Source organism: Geospiza fortis, unplaced genomic scaffold, assembly GCF_000277835.1.
Source record: "Geospiza fortis unplaced genomic scaffold, GeoFor_1.0 scaffold130, whole genome shotgun sequence".
NCBI classification, from domain to species: Eukaryota; Metazoa; Chordata; class Aves; order Passeriformes; family Thraupidae; genus Geospiza; species Geospiza fortis.
This window is the reverse complement of record NW_005054300.1, coordinates 2,378,387-2,397,280: the sequence shown is the minus strand read 5'-3', so window position 1 is coordinate 2,397,280 and position 18,894 is coordinate 2,378,387. Positions and strand designations below refer to the sequence as shown.

The following is an 18,894-nucleotide window of genomic DNA, read 5'->3' as shown; positions in this document are numbered from 1 at the left end:
CAGGAATGCTGGGCTGGTTTCAGCACATCTTCAGAAATTCACCAGCTGAGGTGACTTGCCCAAATCTCCTCACACTTGGCATCAGAAGAAGAACCAAGTCTTTTGCCCAGTTCTCTGCTCTACCCATCATATATCAGGAGATGGGATGAGCATCTACAGAAGCACAGCCCAAGCAACATGTTGTTTCCTACTTTAAATGCATCAGCATACAAATATATATCACTCAAATTCAAGGAAAGGCCCAGTAGCTCCTCTGCAAAGACTAAATTCACATAAATCCTACAGGCTTACAATTTCCAAATTCTTTAAGACAGCAAAACAACTACACTACATAATGCAGAAACTAAATTACAGAAGAAGTCAAAGAAAGAAAAGTCCTTTTATCAGTCAGGATAAATAGTCAGATTCTTAGTTTGGCTTGCCCTTTATAGATACTGCTAAGTACTATTAATCTTCTGTGAAAAGTATATTTACATGCAGCTGTAAACAAATCTGTAAAGGGTTTGCAGATCTGTGTTTAATAATGGAATGGATTTTTGCCAGTGTCAATATTTGGCTCTGATGGAGACAGACAGTAGATGGACTTCCAGCACTGGTGTTCTTCACACCAGCTGAGCAACTGGCCTGGAGTGCTTTGAAGTGGTGGAGAGCCAGGGAGGAACTAGAAAAACTCTGGCTCTTTCAGTGACTCTCTAAGTGGCTTTTAATCAAGACATTTCAGTCCTCCTTGCCTGCTTTCTATTGCACAGAGCTCCTTGAGGCAGGGACTCTCCCCACTGCACACAGAGGACATGCAGCACTGTAATGACTCAGAACCAGCCAAAACTTCCAGTGCTCATAGGGTATATAATATCACTCCAACTCATTATATTCCTCTCTCTAGGTCAGACCTTCTGTACTTCTCCATATGGATACTCTACATAAATCAACTACAGCAGCTTACCAAACTGGGGATAGACCACTGACTGCAACTACAGCAAGGGGCTTTCTACTCTGAAGTCAAAAGAACAACAATTTATCCTGAATGCTCCATAGACACTATGCTGTCAGTATTCTGTATTAGGAGGCCTAGAAATAGATTGATGGTGTCTGAATATTTAATCCTGGACAGGGACAAAAACCTGTATATTTACTCACAGTATCTGTTAGTTACTAGACATCACTGTAAACTGGATGGTATTCCAGAGAATGTGATCTCTAGCAAACAAGAGATGTACACAAGATGCATGGAAACCAGCTCATTTGTCCACAGTTGCTGTGTCTTTCCCCAGGTATCTTTCATGGCTATTAGAATATTAGGTGGACAGAGGGAGTCCCAGTCAGCAAGTTCAAAAGGACAGCAAGATATAGCATGTATAGCTGTGCAGAAATTATTCTGATGCTACAACTGTCCCTCAGCAGATGCACTAAGTGCATGGACAACCAGTGCCTGCAGGTTATCTGTGTCCTCACAAGATTCCCTGCTACAACAACTGTCATCTTCTCCCTCCTGCCTTCAGTAAAGGACATCACATATTGCCTGATATCCTCAAGGCACTGAACTAAATAAGGGCAACCCCCTCAGACACTCAAATCAAGCCAAATGCACTCTCCCAGAAGTCCTGCTCAACTTTCCTGCTTCAATTTCTTCAAGTTACCAGTTCTTGCTGCTCATCCACATGAGGCTGATGCTCCACTCATGGGCAGAATGACCTGAGTTCACCCTGCTGCCTCTTCCCTCCCCTCTCTCACTGAACTTGTTTTATCTTAAGCTGACAATTCTTTGGATAAATCAGCTTAGCGAGTTGGAAGGGCAGCTCCAGCAGGAGCAACCCCAGGATTAACAACCCCTCAATACCTCAGCATGGCTGGATCCCTTCTGCACGAGCTCCAGCCTGCACTGGGCTTTGCAGAGGGGGAACTGAGGCCAGCTGCCCTCATTAACACCCTTCCTAACCACAATGAGCAGAGAAGAAAAAATCATTTTCCCCTGCTAGGGCCACTGACCTTGGGAATGGCCTCAGTCAGAGCATAGCTGGCTTTGTCACTGAGCCACACTTTCTCCTTGGGTGAGAGGCCTGCACCAACAGCCTGCAGCTCCGACAGGATAGATCCATAGGGCATCACCTGGATTTTGAACTCAGGTTCCAGGGTGGAGTCAAGCTGTAAGTGCTCTCTCACAGCTGGGTCCATCATCCTGTCACCATCAATGAAGAGCCTGAGAAACAAATTGGAGAGATCAAATAGGCGAGATCAATCTAACAGTGGCTGGAGTAAAGGAGGGAAGGAAAAACCATTCTGGCAACATTTCAGGGAGAAAGGAAAGCATTCATTATGTACTCTACTTTGTCCTATGTCATTTTAACCACCAGCTTTCACACAGTTTAAATCCCAATTTGAAATTAAGATGTGCCACCCCAATGAGAGGAAAGAGCTGACAGCATTTCTATTGGTATGACATAGTCAAAATGGCTACATCCCATCACTGCTTAAAACAGGAAAGTAACAGAGGCAAGTAACAGCCACTCTCTAACTTTTAAGGGCACCATCTGGAAAGAGAAAAGCTACTGTAGTTCTAAGTATCACATTGCTCTCACTTTCACTGAGTTGACAAGTTCAGCCCAATCTTCACACAGCCTGTACTCACCCACCCAGCCAGGTTTTACCTTAGATGGATCTAGGTAGCAGCTTACAGATGCCTCCAAAGAAACTGTGCTTGCTGAGGCTCAATATATGGGGCAGTCACAGGAAAGAAGCCTTCTGTTATAAGCCCTGAAACCTTCCTGCACTGCCCCTGCAGTTTTGAAGTGACTCAGCAATTAGACTTTTCTCTAAAGTTTGTAATGTCCAGGGCAGCCACATTTCACCCAGAGCTCCAAAGGCCCTACACATTATCTCAGGGTGACAGACAGGGGACTCTACCATGGTGCCCAAGGTCACCCAGCAAGCCAGACAAGGTGCTGAGGAGTGCAGCAGAGCTCTTGGCTGCCTCTCTGGCTCTGATCAGGGGAGGAGAGTAACTAATGTTGGAGACAAAAGAGCTCAAAAAGGACACTAAAGTACACAAGCATAGGTGTTTTTGAAAAGAAAAATACTTTGCTAGAACAGCTCTCCCCCAGAAAATGCATCTTGGGGAAGGGAATACAAGCACCTGATTGTGTTCATTCCTATGACGGCGTATGCAAAAAACACAGGATTGTACTCGACATCAGAGCCTCGGAGGTTGAAAAGCCCTGAAAAATAAGAACACCAAGAATCACAGTCCTGGTTCATCTTCTGCAACATTAGAGAAAGCCAAAAATAATCTCACAAAAACACAGGCAAGCAATGAGACATCATGGGTGCAGGCTGTGATGTGCAGCTATCCCACAGCCTGCTTCATTCCTGGCAATCCCAAATTTGTGCCAGGAGATGGCACCAGAACCTCAGCATGAACACTCCCGCGTGTTTAAACTGGTGTTTAAATTCTAAAGGAGGGCTGGCTTGGAAAAAAGCAGGTACGGGCAACGAAAGACAAGGACATGTGTACCAAAGGCAGGGTCTGCCCTTTCTGGTCTGTGCAATGCAATAAAAGCTCACTTTGTAACAGCCAGAAAACTTCAAGGTTACAAACTATCATTTCATTCCAATCCTTTTGACATTCGAGGTAAGAGGAAGACACAATAGGCAAGACTACAATACCCCAAAAAGGCCTCTCATTTGGGCCCCTCCAATATCTCAGATTCAGACTGTACAGTCTTAGCTATTTTTCACAAATATTTTATCCCACACAACTCCAAACAAAGTCAAGAGGAGAAGTAGATGTCCAGCATCTCTAAAATCCTGATTTTAGGGTCAAATAAAAACTCCAGGGTATCCAATTAGCTGAAATAAGTTACTCAAGCCAATAAGGCCAGCCAGCAGGACAGCTGGGAAAAGAGCCAACATGTCCTAAATTATAACCCAGCACTGTATTCATCAAACTGTGCAAATTCTGCCATGAAAGTAAAAATAGAGCTTAACTCTCTCCAGGGAAGCAGTAGGTCACTTGAATGCAAGAAAGAGCCACAAAGAACTTTTTACTGCATGGGTACAAACTTCCTCGCTCAGCCAACTCCCAATGCAGTAAGAAGGCAATAATCTCCTTTGTGGCTCTTTTTCTGTCCCCAGAAACTTGTCTGGAGTTTAATACAGTGAACTGAATTAGATAAAATTAAAACAACTTCTCCCCTTCCCCCTGTAGGATAACAAATCAACCAGGCACCCCAAAATGAGCTGCTCTTGTGACCTTCTCCAGTTCATCTTAACACTCTTGATTCATAACCAAGCTTCACTTTGCTGGAGACATTTAATCTGAAACCACCTCAGGGCACCAATTTATCATTAATTTAATTGGAGATGCGCCTGAAAAGGTGAGACATACAATCTCTGCTCATGCAGGCCTCCCCAGGGAGGAGTCATATTCACCACTCTCAGAAGTAGTTCTTTCACAAAAAAAGCTTTTTGCTCAGTGTCCCAGATCCAGAACAGCCCAGCGACCTCATCAAGTCAGCTTCACCCAGTGCCAGGGACATTGTGCTGGCAGTGCTGGAGCGAGGGAAACAGCACCCCCATTTCTACCTTTCCAGATCAGACACAGGGCACAGGCTGAGCAGCACTCACACCCTGCCAGTGTTACATTCCCCCTACAGCAGTGTGTGCACTGGTGATTTCTGCAAAAAGGACACACAGTCCTAGGAACAGCAGTTCTGGAGAAATCACTGCTGTTTCTGGCCATTCTCCCTTCCTACACACTGGGCTGGGAGCCAGGGTGTAGAGACCCAGCCATCCTGGGGCCCCACACACAGAGGGGACTCTAGTGAGACCCTGGGTTGAAATGATCTGGAAAAACAAGTTGAACCCTGACATACTTGTTTTAACCAAAGCATTGGCTGAACACTGGAGAGGTAGAGACTGACTTAAGAAGTTGTGACAATTAAGAAGATTACTGTGAATGTGGTGTACCCCACCCTTGCTTTATGTATACAAAGCCACATGTTGCACTGCTTTGTTTATAGCCCAGACTCCACAGCAGAAAACAGTCTCCATTTTTCCAATGGGTGAGGCAGCAGGATATTTAACAGCCAGAAAATCTCACAGGTCTTTTTCTTTCCATCACACTGCCTCAGGCTTTGTATGTGACCTTCTCCCTTTGCCTGGGCTGTTTTTCAAAGGTGGTGATTTGCTGCATTTCCTGCGCCAAAACTGTACTCAGGGGCTGCACTGGTGTAATGAGGCATTGTGCAGAAACACGGGCTGGCTGTTTGTGACCTGTTACCACCACTGCACTTGATAAGAAGTTAATTGATGTCTCATGAACATGCTTTCATAAGGGCCTCTCACCCTGGCATGACTCTTCCTTTCCAAAGCAGGAAGAACATTTCTTTTGTAGAAAGAACTGAGAAAAGAGATGCAAAGACTTACATGCTACTTCATCCAAGGCTGTTACCACAAACCACATGACTTTCCTCTCGGCCATTTTTGAACGGAGGGCTACAATTTTGTCTCTCCAGCTGACCCCTGCAAAACACAACAGGAAAAGCTACAGTCTCTAACTTTGCTGGGGATGATGATTTAAACACAGACCAACATACCATGCTTGTGCTCCTCATTCCTTTCTAATAAGTGATATGAACTATCTCAAATGAGCAGCCTTCTAGATACCCATGGATTTGTTTTGAAGCCATCCAACTTCTAGAAAATGGTTATTTGAAGTTTTGAGGAGAGAGGGGTCATTAGCTAAGGTCTGATCACCTTCTTGACCTATTCACAGTGACCACATTGTGCTGTGGTACTGTTTTACTCTCCTCTGTAAGGGAAGAGCAAAAGGGGGATATAGGGCAATAGGAACAATCCAAGACTATTAGGAGTTCAGCTCCTCACCTGTGTAACTCAGATCAAGTGTGATGAGAGGCTTGCAGGGCCGTTGAGGACAATCTGTCCAGATTGTATCAATCAGGTTTTCTTTGACAGGCACAAGGTCATGGCCAGCACTTCTCAAGACTTTGGACATTCTCTTCCACTGGTCTGCCAAAGGGAAGAAAGTCAAGAGTGGAGGCTTTAAGGAACACACATATGTTCAACAACAGCTCTCTTCACAAAGGTCAAACTCAAAAATCAGTCTTCTCCTTTCCTTCCAGCCTCTCCTTCTTCCCATTCCCTTAAGAAAGACAGCAAAATCTACTGCAGTTACAGTTCCACAGTAGCCAGTGGCAGGTACAGAACCTCACAGTCCTGAAGCCTCATGCTTGAGCTGAAGAAGAACCGCTCCAGCTGGGAGACAGAAGTCTCTGGAAGAAGCCACAGCAGAAGCTGCCCTAAGGGTGTCCTCTCCCCCAGTGCAGAACCATGCTAGATCTAAGCTAGCCAAGACAAGAGTCACTTCCACACAGCCACAAGACAGGTCCTTAATCCATCTGAACAAGCAAGTATCTCCCCTTGCCTCCAATGACCTTTGCATTGTGTCTCATGTTTTGAAGCATGAATAGATGGATACTTTGATATAAATGACCCTTCTCCCTGCATTTCCTGCAGGGAAAGCTGCAGAGATCCCAAAACCACCAAGCAGGAGTAACAGCTTGAATTGTGCCTGGGTGTTCTTGCTCACATGCTGACCAAGGCATTCAGCACCTTTGTACTGAAGTGCCCATGACAAGCCAAAGCACAGACAAAAAGAGGTGATCAGAATTCTGCTTTTCAGGTAAAGTCACTGCAAGCCTAGAAAGCAGTTCTCATCCCTTGTGCTTTGGAGTCAATGCACTGCAATGTAACTCTTGTGATATATGGCTAAACAAAAATCCAACCTGTTTTGCATAACAGTTTAACCACCACTACATCTGAAACATGGTTAGCTGCACACTGCCACACAACAGCTCAGCCAGAAAAGAAAGGAAGAAAAATCCAGTTGCACTACCCAGAGTTATAAAGTAAAACCAACCTGCTGGAATAATGAAAGGGTCCACTCCCACCTTCGAGCCTTCTGGGAGCACACTTACTAGCCAATCCTCCTGAGTTGGTGTATCTTTCAGACCTTCAAGGATTAAAAAAAAAAAAGTTCAAACAAGCAGTCACATTGAAACATTCCCACACTATGCAAAAAGTCCAAGCTAATGCATTAGATATGTCTACTAATGAATGTCTAGACCCACAGGCAAGAGTTCTCACAGGACACTAAAGCAGAAGCTGTGCGTCCAACATATCCCAAAGTCCCTGCATGATGGGATATCCCTACAGCTCAAGCTGTACTCGTGGGAAGTGACTGTTCTCCGTTGATCAGTGGAGCAGTACCCCAGGCTCCTGCATACCCATTTTCATGAGTGTCCAGTTGCTATCCATTTGATGTGCAGCCTGCAGGAAGTAGCGTCCGTCAGTCCACATGGCTGCGTGCTGCTCGGTGACTATGGCAGTACCTAGGCAGGGAGGCAGAAAGGGGATTCAGGGCAGGCAGCCACCATGCAGAGACACAGACAGCAGGGACAGGGTTTGAAATTCACCCTAATTCCCTGAAAGGCACCTCTGATCACTGTTCAAGTTATTCCTGTTTTAGTGGAGATATTCACTGTTTCCTCTGCCCTGTGACCTTCCAAATCCTATTGGAGACAGTATGCACAAGGGTGCACCTTAATGAATTGCCTCAGATGAACTCAACTTAAGCAAATCTCAGCCACCCAGTGGAACTGGGTAAGTGGGGCTTTCCAAACCTTCTGTAACAGAGACTGTGGTCTAACTTGGCTGCTGTCACAGTAACATATATTGTACATCTCTGAATTCCATCCCAGCCTCTTTTGGAGAGGAAGCCTGGCCACCCACAAAACACAGCTGATACCAGGCCTGCAGACATGGGTATCACCCCCAGCTGTCAGCTGCACCCCTTTCCCAAATATTACAGTTCTAGCAGAGATGGTTGAACAGGAAACATGAACATAAACTTCTGCTGGTTTCATTGTCTGTCCCATTCCACTGACTCCAGATGGAGGGATGCAAACAGACAGCTGAGGGGCAGTGACATCCCAGCAAGGCACTCAAGCTGCCTTGCCCTTGACAATACAAAACAAAACAAACCATGGCACAAACTGAAACTGAATCCAAGTCTTTGGAGTCTGCAACTTGACAATATTCTCTGTCACAAAAAACTGATACTCCGATTAGCAGAGCAGAGTTTCCAATTATTAACTCATTGTCTTCTACCAAATTCCCCCAACACAAACCCTATTTTAAGTTGCTTCAGCCTGAAAAGATGAAGTAAGAAACACAAGGTGAGCCCCTGTGTGAAATCTCACTGATTGGTTGTGCATTAGGCTGGGAACAGACCTTGCAAGTACATAACAAGGGCACAAATTAGAGAGGAAGGTTATGAAGAGGTTGCGCAGAAGGAGCAGAATTAATACAGGACTCATGTTAGCCATTGACAGCAGCCCACAGCCCTGGATTTATCACCTTCCAAATGAGGCCCCAGAGCTCATAGGAACTGATGAATAGACCCTCCAAACATAGGTACCAGTATTTATTAAAATGATATACAATTAGAGAGGAAAATAACTTCAGCAGACTAAAGTGACTTTCCAACAACCACAGAACAGAGTAATTTGCACAGCTTAGGGTAGAGCTAGGGTAAAAACTAGGTCTCTTGAAACACAGACCTATCCTACAGCCAAGAAAACATCCTGTCTCGGCAAGATAAGCAAACTTTTCCACAGTGCTCAGTTTCCAAATGCAGAATTTCTGGCCCTGGCTCTGTTCAAACAGAAAGGCCAGCTAAAGCCCATCCACTATTCACCCAGCCCAAACGGGCAACGTAAAAATCTGTTCATACTGGCTGCACATCAAAACAAATGACCACAGGTTACAGGCACCACATTAAATAGTTAACAGGATTTTACTTTATGAGAGGTTCATTTAGGGGTCAAACATTTTGTGAAAACTTGTTATTCCACTGATATTACATAATTCCAGCGGGTAGCCAAGACATAATTCTGCAGATGCTGAAATGGGAATAAAACAGTCCAAACAAGCTGGATAGATTTTCTTTTCCATCCTGCCTCTATGCCATGAAAGGAACTATTTCTTTAGAGGAAAATTATGCAAGAACCCAAGTTCTGGAAAGGTACCTGCAGAGCCATCAAATCCAGAGATGAACGCCCTTCTGCAATCACAGGGTGCAATGTACTCGCTCTAGAAAACAAAAGAGGCAGCAATTATTTATAGCAGCAGGGGAAAAAACCAATCAGCTGATGACAAATTCTTTGATAAGCTTTTTCTCCTAAAGGACACCACAGAGAGAACAAAATGAGTTAAAAATTCCTGGGCTCTATTCCACTGTGATTATACTGTATTTATGTTCAACTGGTGGGGTTTTTTTAAGCTGCAGCACTTTTCTCCCACAAACATCTGTAAACACTGAAGTGCTTCAGAGTTTGCAGACGTTTATTTCACACTCAGCCTCCCCTTTGGGCAACAAACAAATCATGTCTTTGAAGATGCAACGTGAAGGGAAGGGAAACCAGAAGCATCCCTTGTTCTTGGGGTAATCAACACATAAAATTTGTAAAATTCACTATCTCCACTGTCCCCTCATTGGCATTTATAAAAATTCCTTAAGACTTTTTTTTTTCCTGCAATAGTGACACTAAAAGAAAATCATCAAGGTGGTAAGACTGTAAAAAAATTAACACTTGGGACAAATAGATACTGATGCTTTCACTTCTTTCTTGCCTACTCAAAATCAGACTACAGTCAAAACCACAAAATCATGGTTTGATGGATGAGAGGGAATAAGAGTCTATCTTCATCCTAAACCTGTTACAACCTGTGTTTCTGGATACATCTTTTCAAAATCTTGAAGAGCCTGAGAATGCACAGACACCTGATATTAACAGGAACTGCCAAAATTAAAAGAACAACTGAACCTTCACATGACCCACATGACTTTTTTATGGGATTCCATTCTGGCAAGTTTGTAGGTCAGAACTGCTGAGTAGGCCTGTTAATGAACTAGTGCAAATCAGCAAATCAGCTTAATCCAGGCTGACAGCACTGACGTTTGAGCTGCAAAACCCCTGGATTTGTACCTTACAAATGGCCTGAAATTCAAGTCTGTTTCTCTGCCCCCAGCTGTGCTGGGGCAAAAGAAACATCTTAGGAACTGAGCTAAGAAATCACAGCCCAATTCTCAGGTGCTTTCAGTCCCTACTGTGATAGAATCACCTGATTGTTAAAATATACTCCCTTCAAATCTGTTACTCTTCACTGTTCTAAGGAAGGCAGAGGGTTCAAAGCACAGGAGTCAGCGGAGCAACACAAATTACAGCACTTGGGACCTTTATTTCTGCTCCAAATCACTCCATCATCAAACCCCTTCCACAACAGCCATGTCTGTCCCCTCCTAGGAGAAGCCAACCAACCATCCACCACTAACACTTTGAAACTGAACCTTGGGACAGCAAATCTCATGGCCCAAAAGAGGATCTTGTTGAGTGGCTTTTGCTCCCAACTGCCAGGGAAGATTCCTAGTATATACTCCAAAGAAATCCTCCATTTTTTCCTAACTCTAGTGAAAGTAGGCAGAAAGGAGGGGGGTATGGAGACCATGAGGGCACAGTTAGTTTCCTGTGCCTTTTCCTGTCCAGCCCCACAGGGCTGTGACATGTTCAGCATGTCACATGTCTCCTGTGGGGAGAAAGGAGGTCAGGACAGCCACCTTGGGAAAGGATGAGTGCCCTCAGCACAGCTCTAGCTGATGGGGTGGATCCCTCAGCCCCACAGAGTACATGATCACCTCTGAGCCCCTTTAAAGTAATGTCAAAGGCATCAGCAGACAGAGTGGATAAAGCTGTTGAGGGAAGAGAATCAAGTATCTGTTTCCCCACTGGCTGCCTCAGAGCAGCAGGACAGAACATGAAGGCAGAGCGATGCCAGACCTGAGGATTCCTCATTTCAGCACTCCCTAGAGACTATTCAGCCTGTTGACTGCTATGACTCCCCTCTCCTACACTTCCCAGCTCAAAGGTGGGACATCACCTCCCAGGGTCCAATGCCAACAGGAGATCCTGGAAATTTCCTATCATGGATCACATCACTTAAATACATCCCAAATGATGTACTTAAGTATAAATCAGAGCAGTGATTTATTTTCCATTTCTCTTGACCAATACAGAAGAGACTACAGGCTAGTTTGCTTGTGAAAACCTCATGCTATCCCATTCACAGACCAGGGAGTGTTTTGAGTGTTTACAATGAGGCAGAAGGGTTTTAAAAGGGAGTATCAGGGATCTGGAGGGAAAGACAGTTCATTCATCTGTCAGTCTGAATTCTTGCACACCCACCTGTTCTGTTTCATGCAGCAACCCCCACTGTGTCAAGATGAGCCTATGTTTTGCACAAGCTAAAATTACACGGGGAACACCTGTGTATGCCACACAAAGCATAGACCACAGCACAGTGAGAGCAAGGTATTTCCCTGGGGCTTGTCTTTCAGCTCTGATGGCCTTCAGCCTGGCCCTCCTCAGTCCTTTCACATCTGCTTCTCACCACACCTGTCAGTCACACAGACAAAACTGGGGGCTACATCACAAAAGCCCTCATCTAAGCCAGGAAGAACCCCCAAAAAATCAATGCTGCTTATCCCCAGAGCCTGCATGGTTGTGCTGTAAACATGTTGAAGCTCATTCTAGTCTAATGTCAATTAAGATCAGCAATGCAAAGTGCATCTGGCTACCCTCAGAGGCACGACACTGGTGTCATTAAAGAACAAACACTGCAGTGTACCTGGAAGGAGGGAGGTATTCACTGCCAAAAACCCAACTGCATTGGTAAGATCTGGAACACGCCAGAGCAACCTGTGCACAAGCCATCTCCTGCTTTGTAACTTGGCTGATTCCTCAGCTTAGCACAAGTGTGTGTCAGAGGAGCCAGCCCCAAGCAGAAGACAGCACCTCTGCCAACCCAAACACGGGGCTCTAAGCTGGGCAGGTGCTTCCTTCATGTGGACAACCAGCCAAATCTGACCAAATTTGTTTTGAGTCAAGGCCTGGAGGGTGAAGCCAGCCGCAGTTAAGCTGTGACTGGCTCCAAACTCAAGCTCTAATCCAAACCTCACTCCCTCCCATTAAGAAGCAGCTCTTCCAGTCTCTGAATAGTCCCATATGGGTAAACTCCAGATTCAATGTAAACACACACTGACTCAACATAAAAATGGATCCTGCTTTTACCACTGCAACATCCCAAAAGCTCTGACATTTTTAACCAAACCACAAAGGGTTTAGGCACCTCATTCCTAAAGTATGGTTTTTCATTCCTTCATGATCCTTGGGTACCTGTAGCCACCCAGCACTCATGAAAGGAAGTGGGATTCTTTGAGTTTCATTCCACTTTTGGCTGGGACTGTCCTCCTTTCTCGTCAGCCTCTGGACCATCCTGGCCCCCAAGGAAAGAGACTGTTTCTCTGACTTCTTATCACCAGCATCAAAGTTTTCAAAAATTAAAGCAGCCAGCCAACATCGAGGGCTGAGTACAAGAGCCACAAATCCAAGGCAGCCTTGGTTAAGACTGAGTCAGAGGCAGGTGTTTGAGAAGCTCTTCAAGTCTTTCAGTTCCTTACACAACTAAACATGGAAAGCAAAGGATACAATTGGTAGCAGGACTCCTGGCAGCATAATAATCTAAGCCACTGAGCCTTGCAGGAAAACCAATATTAAAAGCATCACAGAACTCAGAGCTCATCAACATTCCCAGTGTTACAAAGTGAAATTAGTCAGCAAGTTGCAGCATCAGGGTGTATCAGCATCAGTCCAATCCAGGAGTTCCTTTGCAACCCAGAAGGGAATAAAGTTTCCCACAATCTAAACCCTGTGGCAACACCACAGGAGGGAAAGCCCTATTTGTTGACAAGTTCTGTGATGCAGATGCCAGGACAGCCTCAGGAATAGCTGAGAGAAGCAAGGACAGTAATACATATCTTGTTTGGACTGTGGGGAGGAAATGGCTTAGGCCACCAAACACTTGGGTATCATTAAACTACAGTATTCTGACTCATGGAGGGAGCTGCCTAAGAGCAAAATCTGACTGCAAGGCTGTAAAGTTCTTGTTTGCACACAGGAAATAAACCTTTGCTTATAACATGGAGAAGTTTCAAATCACAGGTCATCACAATTTACCTGGAATCAATAAGGCTGTTCTGGGATCAACAGGTTTCTGTCACTGGCAAAAACTACATCAATTCCCAACCCTTACAGAAAAAAACCCTGCACCAGCTATTCAGGAGGCACCAGAATCAGCAGTTTTTAGTAATCGTTCTTATTCAGATAGATTCCCTCTGCAGAGAAACCTGACCAACTCGCCTGGCAGGAAATAGCAACATGGGGTTCTCTGCTTAACTGCACTTTGTCAAGGAAAAGAAAGCAACAGAAAAACCCAGAAGTCCTGAGGGTCACATTCTTCAACTCACATGACAGCATTTAATGTCTAGTGAAATGAAACCAGAGTTATATATGGACAGAGGCAGCTTGGGGCAGGGATGCAGCAGACAATAGCAGCTGCAGAAAACGCCTTCCCCCTACCTGCCCAAGTTTGGATCTCCCTATGAGGAAACACGATGCTGCACATATGGTCCCAGGGCACAGGCAAGTCTGGACCCGGCTCACCCCAGTGCCAAGTCAAGGGCAAAGGTTCTGATTCACTTGCATTTTGCTCTTGTGCACCCCGGGGTAAAAGGGAGCTTTGGGTGTGTGCCAGTAAAGCTTCAGGTCTTTTGTTTCCTGAAAATGGCTGAGGAGGGGAAAACCCTCAGCAGTTCTTGGGTCTCCTAACAGAGTAAACCTTAAACATGAGCAAGCAGGGGAGGTAAAAGGCAGTTCAGCAATTCAAAATTTATGTCACGGACTGCAAAATTCCTAACAGTGGAAGTAGCACACAACAGTTACTGCCATGGGTTACCACCCTGGGCCCATACTTGCCTCCTGTCTTTAGTGCACAGAATGTGATGCAGAGCAGCATGGAAAGGGAAGCATCACTGTAGCCCATTCCTTCCCTGCCTCTCCTAAGGCCCCTCCATCTGGAATCTGAGGGGCTCTAGCATAAGGCAACAAATTCCACCAAGAACTGGATATAGCAAAGAGAAAACTCTGCAACTAAACCTTTGCTACCTTGCTTGAGAGTATGTATTGATCAGGAGATGCTACTGGGGAAAGTAAAGCCCAGATAAGGCCTGCTCCTCCCCCAGTAAACCCATTTTTCCCAACAGCAAGGATGGGCACAGCAAGTGCCCTGGCAAGCTCCCTTTTCTGCAGTGTGAGCTCCCTGAAGACAATGTGATGAAAAGCTGTTGGTGGAACACCCACCCTGATTTGTTATAAGAACATAAAAACCTCCGTCTCCTGAACAGACCCCAGAAATGTTTTCCAACATGATATTTCTCAGGTTTCCCAGACTTTTATGCTAGAACCATTAAAGTGAGTGAACGAAGGATGATTTTAATTATACCTGGCTTTTAATTTTTGCAGGGAAGGAAAGTATGACCATTCCTATAATGCATCCATCCATACCTGGTGGGCATCTCCAGAGGGCACTATGTAGGCTTGGACAGGCTCCTGTACATATCTGGGGTTCTTCATCACCTGCCGCAGGTGCTTCAGCAGCTCTGTTGTAATTTTCGGACTCATCTTCCTACCTGCAACTAAAACAAAGCATGAAACTTCAGTGTTTCTCCAGCCATCTCAGGTCACCCACATGCACAGGCTGGAGGAAGCTGTTTCCACTGGAAACTTCCCTTGAGGACAACTGTGCCAACATCATCCCTCTCAGACCAGAATTTCACATGTCTTGTCCCTTCATTTCTCGAGAACGAGAAATCAGGTTAAGGCCAGAGAGTCAAAGTTGGCCTGTCCTGGAAAGGATCTTTCCCACCTGGTGAAGGATGGCATGCCCTGTGGTGATAATGCACTGGTCAGCCCCTTCTTGCATGTGGACAGCACTAGGAACAAAGCACCTGACATACCCTGTGACAGCCAGGAAAGGCCCTGGCATGGCAGCCAAGTACCCACAGATCAGAACTGCCCCACCCATCAAATGCACTGAGAGAAACCCTCAGTCTTTTCACTTTAGGGCCAGGGATGCTGTGGAGAGGAAGACATGCCCATCAGGAACTCAGAAATGGACCAATTATATTTGTAACTTTTAGAGGTTTTACTGTAGCCCAGAGTTTCATCATGAACTGCTGACTGAATGAACTCAGACAAAAGAAATCTGCTCCCAAGGACATTCAGAGGGATGTATTCACTGGCTACATTGACCTCAGGGCTGCATACTAGTTCACCTAGCACAAACCCAACTGTAACAGGAGGAACAGTCCATTGAGCTCTCACAAGTGACTGCCAGAGGACAACTAAGGATGCTTATGGGAATGTGAAGACCTTTGGCGAACGCTCTGCAGATCTCAGCTGGTGTCAGGCAGGGGTGGGGCACAGCCTGGATGGCACACAGCAGATCAGAGGGAAAACCAAGGGCACAGGCCAGCCTCCCTGGCTGTGTTTTTGCAATGGATGTGTCTTTGGCACTGCAGTGAACACCAGCCTCTCAATATGCTCCCCCAAACCCTCAGCAGCCAGTGCCCGCTGTGAGCGCCCGGCACAGTGACGCAACAGGCCATGCTGCTGTGCTGGCACAAGAGATGGCTGCAGGGAAGGCACAAGCTGCCTGCAGAGGATGACTGGCCAGAAAAACTAGGAAAATCAAGTAGCCTGAACCTCAGAGGTTCTCCACCTTTTTCTTCACTCATATCTCCAAAGTGTGCCCAAAGTAGGATAATTCCCTTCCTTGTTTTCTTCCCAGGCCTCTCACATTTTTAAGAACTCTTACAACTTTAATGCTGTCACTTTCCAGGGCAAGGTGGGTTATGTGCTGCTTGAAGGCCATGCTATGAAGTATTTTATTCTGACCAGTTAATTTCACAGCTCATTTCACAGCCATGTCTACAAACAGGTCATAGAGGGGAGAAGCAAACAGCATGCAAGTCTCAAACATTTTTTGCTTATCCAGGCACTTATTCTATTTACACCTCAGTAGCTACCAGGAGTCCCAGATGACATTAGACTCTTATGGCAAAACACAATAAGGCACAGTCCCTGCCCTGAGATGTTTGCCATCTGAACAGGAAGGCAAAAAAGCTGCCTCCCTTTCATAAGGTTTGATTTGACCAAGGTCACACAGTAGCGCTGTGACCAAATCACAACCTGAACCAAGATCTGGTGCATTCAGGTGTAAAGAAAACCCAAGACCACCATTCACATGTCTCATCACAGGAAGTTTAGAGCACACCAGACTTGTGTGAGACTGACTCTCCCCACAGAGTCAGGTACACAGGTAAACTGTTTTTTAAAACCCAGAACACAATAAGCAAATCAACCTCAAAAGGCACCATAGTAGTGTATCCTCAAACTGATATCTTATCCCTTTGCAGGGGATTACACCTCAGATTTGTTTCCAGCACAAATGTCATTGTTTTATACACTGTTTGCAAGCTACACTGAACTTTATAATACTATGATTGTTTCTGTTTGTCCTCCACGGTGAGCTGCTGTAATACTCTATAACATTGCTGCTGATTTATGTTCAGATACAGTGAAACACACAGGAGAGAGAACAACAACATAGTGACTAGCCAGCAGAAAAGAATCTCCTTCTACAAACTCATAAGGACACAGCTTCCTTTCTTGGCCTGTGCTTTGTCTCCAGGAGTCTAGATGTCTCATACAAATAGGCAAGGCATGACAAGGCTTTGCCTTTTAATAAAGCTCCTTGCTGACAAGCCATGGTTTTCTTAGCAAGATAAGATTCTCTCAAGGACAAAAAAAAAATCATTTTAAAAGTATTCTCACTGTTGAAAGATTTGCTTGTGATATTAAAGACACAACTAAGGTAGATTAGCAACAAAACCCAACTTAAGGAGTACTTCTGCTTTGGATAACCCCCACATTATAAGAAATGGCTTTCAAAAGATTCTTCACAAACTTTACAATAAAAATTGTCTTCAGTTTCCCGAGAAATAGAAGCCGTTTTCTCAGAAATAGTTGGTAGCCATTTACTGTGGTCACCCCTGTAAGTCTTAACAGGTGACTTTTCCTCCCTTGGCCATAATTACAAGCCTCTACAAAGTTAAAACAGCTTCTCTATCATTATTTCTATCATTATTCAATCAATCCAGATATTAAAATGAAACACAGCTGAAATCAAGGTAGTGGCTGTAGCAGTACAAGAACCACCCCCATTTCCTGCCCTAACTTTTTCCAAGGTATCAGGCTCCCTTGTTACCTGTCTCTGCAGTTCCCCACGTCTGGATGCCACTTGTCTCTGCTCACACAAAATACCATCCAGCTCTTTGCTCGGCCTTCATAAGCTCCACCGTGCCTGAGAAAGCAAAGGGCAAAACTGAAGTGGCTAACAAACTTTGCCCGCCCATAAAACATTCTCATCCCCCAGCCAGAGCTGAACATGCATTAACACTGTGTTCTTGGTGGTAAGATTAGAGATGCACTGAGGGTGAACCATGAGGGAACAGGGAACGTCAAGGGTCAGGCATTTGCTTGTCAAGATTTATGATTAAATCTTGCAAGCGTGTGCTGGTTTATGCCAATTTGTTTTCTCAGTCACTCTATCAGGGGCCACTCCCCATACTACAGATGGGGAAATTAAGGCAGAGCAGGAGTAACATGCAAAGTACCACTGTAGCATGACAAGAGTCAGAGCTGAATCCCAAAATCTGCCACTGTCTAGACATGTATTATCTACACCTCACTCAGACTGCAGGAGGCAGCTCTCCAAGAGCCCAGACCAGATCCTGCCTGGACAGCATCTCCATCAGACACATGGGGCAAAGAGCAACCACGAGAATGCTGCCAGAGGAAGCAGACACGTCCTCCTGCCTCCCACATGCATGCACAGTGATGGGCTGCCGTGAGCCCCAGTGCTAGCAATGGCCAGGGCCACCAGGGCCCCTGTGTCAGGGTGTGTGCCACTGCCACACTGGGGAAGGGAGGCGAGGCCAGCAGCTCTGGCTGCAGCTGGGTCTGCCTGTGGCTGTTGTGTAGACCACCCGGAGTGTTTATGTCACATTTTCTTCAGATATGCTCGTCCTTGTGATAATTTCCTCTCTGCTTTCTCTTTTATGAACAGTCTTGTTAATAATAAGCACACTGGCTTGGATAGTCGGGAGCCAGCAGCACCACCTCAAAGCCAGGCTGCTCTGCACGCAGGGCAGCCATACACTGAGGCACAAACCCATTGCTTGTCCCCTCTCCACAGCACCTGCAGCACCTCTAACTCACCAAACAGAATGGCAGAATTGTTAGGGTAGAAAAGGACCTCTGGTCCAGTCCAACCCCCCTGCCAAGGCAGGGTCACCTGAAGCAGGTGACACAGGAACACACCCAGGTGGGTTTTGGATGTCTCCAGGGAAGGAAACACCAAAGCATCCTTGGGCAGCCTGTTCACTGCTCTGCTACCCTCAATGTAAAGAAGTTCTTCCTCATGTTGAGGTGGAGCTTCTTGTGTTTTGGTTTATGGCCATTGTTCCTCGTCCTGTCGCTGGGCACCACCTCTAAGGGCCTGGCACCATTCTCCTGCACCCACATTCAAACCATTTACACGCATTGATGAGATCCCCTCTCAGTCTTTTCTTCTGCAGACTGAACAGGCCCAGCTCCCACCGGATCTCCTCGTAAGGGAGATGTTCGTGCCCACATGGGCTAAAAGCCACCCCCAGCCCTCCACAGGACTGACAGAGACGCCTGGGCCTGGCCACCCCGGCCGGGCCCGGCTGTCAGTACCGGATCCCCTGCGGGGCCTGAGCGCCGGGACTGGGCCTGGAGACCCGCCGGGGACTGGCTAAAGGGGAAAGCCAGGGGCAGG

General features: G+C 45.8%; 1 protein-coding gene across 1 annotated transcript in view; it reads right to left on the bottom strand.

The window, feature by feature from the left end:
• Positions 1–18,849, bottom strand: part of XPNPEP1 (X-prolyl aminopeptidase 1) — a 31,169-nt gene extending 12,320 nt beyond the window's left edge. The window contains exons 1-10 of the mRNA XM_005416384.2: positions 18,813–18,849; positions 17,299–17,394; positions 14,535–14,665; positions 9,105–9,168; positions 7,302–7,406; positions 6,935–7,027; positions 5,881–6,024; positions 5,422–5,517; positions 3,131–3,212; positions 1,987–2,197 (exon numbers count right to left, since the gene is read on the bottom strand). Coding sequence (XP_005416441.1) covers positions 1,987–2,197; positions 3,131–3,212; positions 5,422–5,517; positions 5,881–6,024; positions 6,935–7,027; positions 7,302–7,406; positions 9,105–9,168; positions 14,535–14,651 — 912 coding nt within the window. The 5' untranslated portion in view covers positions 14,652–14,665; positions 17,299–17,394; positions 18,813–18,849. The remainder of the gene's footprint in view (positions 1–1,986; positions 2,198–3,130; positions 3,213–5,421; positions 5,518–5,880; positions 6,025–6,934; positions 7,028–7,301; positions 7,407–9,104; positions 9,169–14,534; positions 14,666–17,298; positions 17,395–18,812) is intronic.
• Positions 18,850–18,894: the final 45 nt, after the last annotated feature.